The following is a 10,607-nucleotide window of genomic DNA, read 5'->3' as shown; positions in this document are numbered from 1 at the left end:
ATAATCGGCACTATTAAAATTGATCTACACTATTAAAAATATTTAGAAACTAAATTTTATAATTTTTTTAAAAATCATTATCAAGTCCTTCGAAAAGTCGAAAAATGAATAGTAAAAAACAAATGACCTTTCGAAAATAGAGGTTAGACTTTCTTAATTTACAAAAATAAAGAGTTATTAAACATTATTTAAATAGTAAAAAAAAAATTTCTATAAAAAAATTCAACCGATTTGGATTACTCCATGCCGTTAAACAAGCAAACGGCTCATATAAGCCGTCAAAAACTATCAATTTTGTAATCTTTTGATAACTATGTGAATAACGTTTAAAATTTATAAAATTTAATTCCTACATAATTCAAATACTCTAGATCAACTTCAATGATTCCGATCATCGATTCGGAATCTCTATCATCAAAAATAATTTAATAAGACAAACTAAGATCCATATCCTCCTAAAGAGAATAGCAACTGAATTTTATATATATATATATATATATATATATATATAATTGAGCTCCTATGCTTTTAAAAATATCAAGTCATTGGTGTTTGTAAGTTTTCGGCTCTTGGATTAAAGGATGTGCGGTTAGGATGATGTGGGCCCCTTAGGGTTGAGTGGGTGGTTGGTTGAATAGTATAATCTAACAGGTAAAAATGATCAAAGGCAGAGATCTAACGGTAAAAAATTTACAAACACCATAGCCAGACTCATATATATATATATATATATATATATATATATATATATATATGGCACAACATTGTCCACACACATTGGATTCCTTGTTAGCAAGCCACCCTTCTCCCCAAATTTAATTATTCACATTTTCAGCTATTTATTTTACACCAACTTTCATTTGGCCAACCATGCAATGTTGGGAAATCCTTAACGTTATTTGGATAAAAAAAAAAAAAGAATATGCATGGAACATGCATCAATTAAATACTATTTCTCCTTTTCTCCCACTTATTTGTTTTCTCAGGCGAGGGTTTTATTGACTATTTGTTTCTTATGAGTTGGGACCAACTCTTCGGTCACTTTCATGAGTACGGAGTATCAAAGAAAATTATTTTTTGACAAAACATAAAATTGGTTATGTCGGTTAATTCAGATCTCTATAAATCCTATTTGTAGAACAGCTTATTTGTATGAAAATAATAGGTTTCTTGGTATTAAAAATATTGTGAGCTACACTTTTTTCTTAAAGGAGCGACTTTAAATTATAAAAAATAAAATAAAAAAGGACTTACATCTAAACCTTATTAAATATAATTTCTATTAATAATTAATTTTCCATATATAATATAGGAGCTTCTTGGTATTAAAAATATTGTGATCGAGCTACAATTTTTTCTTAAAGGAGCGACTTTAAATTATAAAAAATAAAATAAAAAAGGACTTACATCTAAACCTTATTAAATATAATTTCTATTAATAATTAATTTCCCATATATAATATAGGAGCTTTTCCTTAAGATTTAATCATGTATCATAGTTGACAATTTTATTACTAATTAAACTTAGATATATACTTAACTATCCAAAAAATAAAGAAAAAGGAACAAGCTATATAATATATAGTAATAGTTCATACACAAACCTCCACCATAATTGGATATATGGTATATGATGTGCACAACCAAAATATATATTAGAAACTCTAAGTTCAAAAGTATTAGTATAAAGAAATAAAAATTAAGATCAAGCAAATTAACTAAGCAAGTATAAAATTTTCTTACCATTAGAGTGAGAGGAGATCCATACATTAACACATTGAGAAAAGCACCAATGCTTCCTATAACCAGTATCCTTAAGCTCCCATTAACAGCTAATTTCGTCACTGCCACGACCAATCCGAAGATCCCCACATCCAATATTAAGACCCAAATTGCTGTTTCGGCCTAAAAATATATATTTGCAAGCACCAAATCAAAAAAGTTAATATTATTATGATCATCTCATAACATTATTTCCTTGTAATATATTTTGATATGTACATATATTTGCTTTGAGAAAACATGAATTCTATATCTAGCACTATATATACATGTTCATCTAACAAAGTGAAGAGTTTGTAAATATATAGAAAAAAAATGAAAGTTTGTATTCACTTAGTACTTACCCTAAGAGGAGGGGAAGCAAAGATAAGGAACAAGGCGACATAGATGGCCTCCAAAATTATGCCTACGCCGTTGACGGTGGCGACGAGGTATGCGTCGGGCTTGGTGATCCCATAGTAGACCCACAAGGAGGAGCTGAGGAGGGTGACGATGTAGGGCGTCGCCTTGAACCCCTCCGTCGACTGCCTCCTCACTATCCTCCAGAAGGTTTTTCTGCAGAAGTGTTGCGTGAATAAAGTTATATATGCAAAAAAGGATGTGCTAAGGCCTTTTTTTTTTTTTTTTCATCAAAAGTAAACTTTTGTTTTAGATCTAAAAGGGGAAGTATCTAAGCCATATCAAAGGCGCACTCTCTCTTTAATTATTACAGAAGTGTTGTATAAATAAAACTATGCTAGGGTTCTTTTTTTCATTAAAAGTTCCTCTAGTGCCTTCTTTATAAACTTTTGTATTAATAGAGCTAAGAAAAGAGAAAGATTAATTAGTTCATATCAAAAGCTCAATATTTCGTTACTATCGCAGAAGTGCTGTGCGAATAAAACGATATATTCAAAGAAGCGCGCGCTAAGGGCTTTTTTCTATTCATCAAAGTTCCTTTGATATATACGCACCTTCTCTACAAACTTTTGTTTTAGATCTCTTGAAAAAAAGAGAAAGAAAGAATGCAAGCTCATATCAAAATACAATATCTTGTTACTGCTTTTTTGAGTAGAGAAGCTGCTGCAGAGATCAACAAGCTTAGTAAATAAAGAAAAATGTAAGCATGCAGTAGTTTGAGGAGTTGGCTTACATGGGAGAAGCAAAGAGTAGGACTGAGATAACATTTCCTGCATGCATTAATATTTATCAGTGTTAATGGAAACAAGTATTAATGAAGAGAGAGAGAGAGAGAGAGAGAGAGAGTTTAAATTACCCACAACTCCAATGAAAAAGAGCAAAGAATCCATTGAGAAACAAAGTGAAGAGCTGCGTGGAGAAATTATGTTTGGAGAGAGAGAGAGAGAGAGGAGGGGACTGGTTCTTTATATTACATTATTACTAAAGAGGAGAGAAAGAGAATATATATAAAAAATTAAAAAAAATAAGACACTGATAAGTGGGCCCCACTTTTCCTTTTCGTGGGGCCCGCTCGTCAGTGACATGATAGGTGTTGTGCGACAGTTACACTGAATGATTAATTGTGACTTGTGCGGCCACTATCGGTTACATCTGCATGGCGTGCGAAAACGTGGTGACATGCGGGCCCCACCCGAAACTTAGACTTGTCTTTCTTTTATTTATTTACTAGTGAATTACCCTCGCGATGCTGCGGATATAAAATTATTTTTATAATAAATTATATATTTTTTAATATTTTTATATAGTTTTATAAGTCTAATTATTAATTAAATAAAAAATTATATAAAAATAATTATGCGCAAAGTAAATTTATACAATAATTTATTTTATAAAATTTATATGAAAAGAATTTGAGATAAATCTATCAAAATAATTTAAGAAAACCAATAAATAAAAAAAAATTGTAAAAAAAATATTTAATTAAAATTAATTATATATATACACATATGCACTATATTTCTAAAATTTTAGTCCTAAAATTAAATTCTATATTTTTTTATACAGCGATATTTTATGTAATTTAAATTGGCATTTATTATGTTAGATTTTATTCAGCGTATTATTAGAATTTAGAGATTTAAAATTTTAAATTTTGAAAAGTTTAAAATTGGATAAAATATTATAATTTTAAAATATGAAATTTAAATTTAAAATTTAAAACTTTAAAATTTAAAAATATCAAAAATTTAAATTTTGTTATTTATATATATATATATAATATATATTATATATTATATATATATATATATATATATATATATATATTATATATATATATGAGCTACTATGCTTTCGAGACACGGAGCCTTCCGTGCTTTCAGCTCGTTTTCGATGTTGCGACTTTCGAATCGTCGATCGGCTCCGTTAAACTTGATCTGGAGTATTTGAAGTATCTAGAAATAAATTTATGATTTAGATTATTATTTTTGCCTAGTGAACGAAGGGCTCAAAATCAATGGCTGAAAATAAAAATCTTACAAAATGTAATAATATGACATTAAAATTTTAAATCAAAGATATTAATCTTGTTTTATATAGTATCAAGAATTTTCTATCAAAATTTCACGTGATTTGAATATTTCTACACCGTTAAACTTGCAAACGATACACTACGGCCATTGAAATTTGTTGATTTTGAGCCCATTCGATCACTAGGCAAATGATATCGAGAAATAATAAAATTTATTTTCTAGGTACTCCAAATACTCTAGATCAAGTTTAACGGAGCCGATCAACAATTCGAAAGTCGCAACATCGAAAACGAGCTGGAAGCACAGAAGGCTCCATGCTTCCGATAGTATAGTAGCCTCACTCATATATATATATATATATATATATATATATATATATATATATATATGTGTGTGTGTGTGTGTGTGTGTGTGTAGAAAGAGAGAGAATAGGAGGGTTGTGGGGACACGTGTCACTCTAAGGTCCCCCAAACCCTCCTTTAATGTAGTTAAATAGATTTCCCTTTCCAGCTAGGCTGTCGTAGTAGTAGGGATATCTCCATGATGTGATTTTTGAATCATGTATCGGCCTCGTTAGATATGATCTATAATATTAAAAATATTTTAAAATCAAATTTTATATTTTTTAATATTATTTGGCTAGTAATCAAAATAGTGTCTCAAAATTGATAATTTTATTAATTAGTCGATATAATGTGTTTGCGAATTTAACGGTGTAAAATAATTCAAATATGATAAAATTTTTATAGAAATTTTTTTTTTACTATTTAGAATAAGATTAATATCTCTGACCTTAAATTTAAAATTTTAATTATTATTTTTTATGAGATTTTTATTTTCACAATTTATTTTTAAACTGCTAATTTGATAAATAAATAATGCTAAAAAATTACAAAACTTAGTTTTAAAATACTTTTAATAGTATAAATCAAGTTTAACAAAGCCGATCGTTAATTTGAAAATCGCATCATTAAAAATAACTTTGTAGTACGAAAACCTCGTATTACTGATAATTTAGCACTCCGACTATTCTGTTCCTCCCAAAGTTGGGTGTCCTTTTTCTTTTTCTTTTTTATTTTTTTGGTACTTGGAATTGGGTAGTTTCCCAATAGAAAATAATCTAACCACTTGTTACTTATTTTGGCTAGAGTTTTAGCAGGTTAGAGCATTTTTATTTTATCATTTGATAATTAATTTAAAATTTTTAATTTAACATTTTGTAATTTTAGCTTTACTATAAAATTTGATGTTTTAATTTACAAACCACGAGATAGTAAGATGCTATATTTACATAGCATAGGTGGCAAAATACAGAATATTATTAATATTATAACTTTTATTGTATAATTTAGCATTTTATAACAACAAGATCTATAATAAAACCAAAATGGAACTAATTAAATTTTTTTTCTTTTTTGTTTAATTGTGAGCCTAATTCCTTCTTAGGCCTTAGCACTGGAAATAAATGGTCCTGCTTTTTATGTCACGTGTATTATTATTATTTGAGAATACAACGAAAAATGCTAAGGATTGAGAAAAATGTTATTAATTTTTACACTAGAAAAAAAAAAAAAAATCTAATGGTCACTATTCACTGATCGAGATTTGATTAAGTTCATTGGATTTTATCGAGCCATAACTACGTGGCTAAATTACAATCATTTATTTTCGATTTGAGCATTAAATGCTCGATTTTGAAAGTCAAGCTCATAACTCGTGCTTGAAACACAAATTATGAAGAGCTTGACGTTTTAGTTTTCCAATTTTAGTTAGTTGTAATTTTTAATTTTAACTATGGGGCGCGTGCCATTTTAGTACTTAAGCTTTAATTAACGGTAATTTTTGACTTAAACAATAAAATATATGACATTTTAATCTCCAAGCTTTCTAAATTGTAGCAATATCCTACTTAATGATGCAATAATAATTAAAATACTATATAATTCGATATGGATAATTAGAATTAAGCTCTTATACTTTTAAAAGTACTAAGTCATTGGTACTTTTAGATTTTCGGCCCTTGGATTAAAAAATGTGTTATTAGAATGATAGTGATCTTTTAGGGTTGAATGGATGGTTGGTTAAATAATATGATCTGACGAATAAGAATGGTCAAAAGGAATATCTAACGGCAGAAAACTTACAAATACAAAGTATTTTGTGCTTTTAAAAATACCATAGTTGGACTCTGAATAATTAATCAATATTTATTCAAAAAAAAAGACGGTAAAACTTTATTACAACAATTCAGAAAATTCGAGAACTAAATGTCGCATACCTTATAGTTCGAGCCGAAAATTACAACAAATTAAAATTAAATAATTAAATTAAGTATCACACACCTCATAATTCGAATAAAAAATTACTATAAATGTGAAACAACCGTTGTACTCTAAAAGCTTAAGTGGTGTTTAAATATTTTTATATTAACACTCTCCTTCATATCTGGACTCGAGATTTTTTTATTGGTCCATGATGTGGGCTTGAATTAAATGTAAGGAAATTAATATGCTAGGAGCCTGATGTGACTTGAACTCAGGACCTCCTGCTCTGATATCATGTGAAATAACCGTTGTACTCTAAAAATTTAAGCTGTTAGAAGACGGTGTTTAAATATTTTTATATTTAACAATAAATTAAATTTTGAAGACTGAAATATTATGTCTCTTACCCCTCCTTTGTTTTCACTGTCAAGTGTCAACTACCTAATAAAAGCTTTGCACTTTTAATACCAAAACTCGTGGACAAAAATTTTATGGGGACCATGCCCAAACAATTTGTTTGGGCACGGTGCCCGGATGGGCGCCGCATGTGCAACGGCGCCCATCCGCACCCTCCCTTCCTCCTCTCTTTCTCTCTCTTCCTAAAAACAGAGCCCACCATTCTTTCTTCTTTTTTTTTTAGGGTGCGGATGGGCGCTGCTACACACGCGGCACCCATCCGGGCACCGTGCCTATAAAATTTTTGTCCAAAACTCACCTCATATTTCTATTGTTGCTGGATAGTGTCTTTCAAACGCAGTTTTCATGTGCGTAGCTGTCTTTTTCTAGTCATAGGTTGCATACTTGTATGGCAAGGGAAAGGCAGAGAATACAATTATGAGTTTTACTTAAAACATGACGGGATGTAGATCGCTCACTTACTATCTATCCATATCTATCTATACTTTTATATGAATCCGCAATAGGTAAAGCTGATATGGCACAAGATTTTTTTTTTAATTTTTTTTAAAAAAAAACAAATATAGAAATAAAACAAATAATGACTAATTAATAATATAGTATTATTTATTACCGTATACAAAACTGTTGGACTTCCCAAATAGTTAATAGTTATTTCCTATAAATTAATTTTGGAAGTTCAATGGATTGGCCAATTACTTACTAAATTATCATATTTTTTCTTATAAAGTTAACACGCCTTTTCAAATTGCTGTATCTTTTCTCATTAAAGTCTTCCTATTTAATTCTTAATTTAATGCTACACCTTAATAGATAACTATTATTCATGAGACCTTTCCTCTTCTTAAAATTACTCTATCCACTTTCATAACTCCTAAAATTTTTGAATTCTATAATTGCCATTTATATGACCCCTCTTTCTCTTTCTCCCTCAAATGGCATTTTAATTTTTTATTTAATTTTCTACTTTTCATTCAATAGTGTTTATTGTTAATTAGTAAGGCAATTGTTATTTTTTTCTTTTGATTTTTTTCTCTACTAATTTTATTTTATGAGTTCAATTATAAAGTATTTATTTTAACTTTTTTTTTTCCAAGTTAATTCCTCCCGAAGCTTTCATGAGGATAAAAATAAATGTAAGCGCACAAAAAACTTTTCTTATGCTGCATTTTTAAATGCATGTTATATTATATTTTTTCTAAACAATTTTACAAAGTAAAAGCAAAAAATTACTTAACAGAATTTCAAAATCTATTAAAAAAAAATGAGAAGCACTGCAAAAATATAGTTAAAGAAGCAAAAATTATTAGACTTCCGCAAAAAAGAAGGTTGAGAAGGCCCCCTTTATTTTATAACTGTCTTCATTTGTAATTTTCTTCCATATAAATTTTTAAGTTATATAAATAAAATTTATTAAATAAAAAATACTAACTTTGGACAAGTTTTTGAGAATCAAAATTTTAATTATATACTTTTTATACTTTACAAGGATAATTTAAGCAGAAAACTATCATAACTTTTAAAAATATTTATAAAAAATTAATTTAGAAATAATTATTTGTATGTCTCTCTAAAATTTTAATTATTTTACTTAGCTCCCCGAATTCTTGAAATTTATAAATTTGTCATTCTTTATTAGTTAACATATTAATATTAATTTTTTCAGTACATAAGAATCTCTTCTCATCTTCTCTTTTTTTTTATTTATTTTTGGATTAGTAATGATAAATTTTTTTATACATATTTTATATTTAAATTTCTATCCACCGCGCGGAAGTCTACACTATCAAGGTATTAATAAATCATGCCCTGTAGAGCAATAATGTCCATAAGTTTAGATCAATTTTTTGGCTTATTTTTTTATTCAATTAACACAGGGGCACTATCGAGAGTATCGTGAAGGAGTTGATAATTTTATTAATTTCGCATTTAGTAAAGCAGCTCAAAGTGGTCGGGTTCTTTGTCCTTGTAAAAAATGTTGCAATAATTATTGAAAGAATCTGAATATAGTAAAAGATCATCTTTTAGAAAGTGGTTTCATTAAGGACATGTTTGGTTCACCTATTTTATACTATGGAATCGATATGGAATTCATTGATTCCGAAAGTTGCCGTTTGTTTTATAGGAATCGGATTCTGATTCTTATTCCACTCCAGAATGGGAATGGCCAAATTCATTTATAATTCAATCTGGCTTTGAATTCCGGTTTGGCTCATTCTAAAGTAAACTATTCAAAATCCTTTTTCATCAACACCTATCTCCTCTCCCTTCATCACTTTCCTCTCTGTTAATCAAAACCCTCTTTCAAAAATTTTAAAATTTCATTCCGATTTCCATTCCAATAATGAACAAAATATTTTTGGATGATTTATCATTCTATTTTGGCTAAATTACAGATTACAGAAAACCCCCCTGTAATAACCCGCTTTATCACTTTCCCCCCCTGACATTTAAAAACTTACACTTTGCCCCCCTGTAAAATGAAAAATGTTCACAGAGGGGTTACGGTGTGTAAAATGACCATTTTGCCCCTCGCCATTGTCGTCTTCTTCCCATCTTCCTTAGCTGCCCCTTCGTTCGGCCGCGATTCCCACCCCAATCGGCCGCGATTTCTCTCCATTTCCTTCTCCGCCTGCTCCTCTTCTCCTCCTGCACCCTCGCCGCCCTCAATTTCGGCGACAGTAGGAGAAAACCGAGGTGGGCGACAGTAGGAGAAGGGCAAAGAAGGCGAAGGCGAGGCGACGGAGGATAGCGAAGGGGATGTGGGTGACGGCGAGGCAGTGGAGGACGGCGAGGCGGCGAGATGGCGAGGCGGCGGCGAGGTGACGAGCCGGAGGGAGTCGAAGCAACAGGGAGATGGCAGAGGGGTATTTTCGGCATAAAAATATATTTTTTAACGGAACCCTGATGGAACCCTAAAGGTAGGGGGTGAAGTGCACATTTTTTATTTTACAGGGGTGCAAAGTGTAGGTTTTTAAATGTCAGGGAAGAAAAGTGAAAAAGTGGGTTATTACAAGGGAGTTTTCTGTAATTTAGCCTTCTATTTTCTATTTCAAAGCAATCCAATTTCATTTTCTATTTCTATTCCAATCATGAACCAAACATTAAAGGTTACAAACATTGGTTTTTATATAGGGAATCTATACCAAACATTTCATCTCAGGAACCTAAAAATGACATCGATCTAGGTCCATATGATGATATATGATTAATATGTTACATGAGGTGTATCCTAATAAATTTTACAAGTTGGTTGGAGATGCCCAACAAGAATTATATCTTGGTTGTAAAAAGTTTACGAAATTATCATTTATAGTTAAACTTTATATATATCCTACTAAGGCGGTGAATCGCTTGCTGTTTTCTTAAAAAATTAGTTTTTAAATTTTTTTATGTTGTTAAGATAAGAAAAAAACGGCGGATAATTCATCGCTTTTATAAAAAATAAGAAGATGGTGTTTTTTTAAAGGCGATGAATAATTTACCATCTTTAAAAAAAAATTTCATCCTAACGTCTAGTCAGCAAAAAAAAAAAAATAGACTGTCAAAGATAATTTTAGAAAATTATGTTTCTAAATATAAATCTTTATAAGGTTATTTCCACGAAAAGTCCGCTCCATATATACTTCCGCGCCCCTGAGAGACACACGCTCTCTATATATACTTCTCTACTCTACACCATCATTACAGGAACACTATATAAAATGAATAA

General features: G+C 29.9%; 1 protein-coding gene across 1 annotated transcript in view; it reads right to left on the bottom strand.

The window, feature by feature from the left end:
• LOC109720315 (bidirectional sugar transporter SWEET17-like) overlaps positions 1–3,124 on the bottom strand; it is an 8,580-nt gene extending 5,456 nt beyond the window's left edge. The window contains exons 1-4 of the mRNA XM_020247343.1: positions 3,038–3,124; positions 2,915–2,951; positions 2,127–2,337; positions 1,744–1,905 (exon numbers count right to left, since the gene is read on the bottom strand). Of these exons, the coding sequence (XP_020102932.1) occupies positions 1,744–1,905; positions 2,127–2,337; positions 2,915–2,951; positions 3,038–3,071 (444 nt within the window). The 5' untranslated portion in view covers positions 3,072–3,124. The remainder of the gene's footprint in view (positions 1–1,743; positions 1,906–2,126; positions 2,338–2,914; positions 2,952–3,037) is intronic.

The sequence above is a fragment of the Ananas comosus genome, linkage group 14 (assembly GCF_001540865.1).
Source record: "Ananas comosus cultivar F153 linkage group 14, ASM154086v1, whole genome shotgun sequence".
Classification (NCBI taxonomy): Eukaryota; Viridiplantae; Streptophyta; class Magnoliopsida; order Poales; family Bromeliaceae; genus Ananas; species Ananas comosus.
Note: the sequence above shows the minus strand (reverse complement) of the source record. Positions and strands in the feature narration are given on the sequence as shown.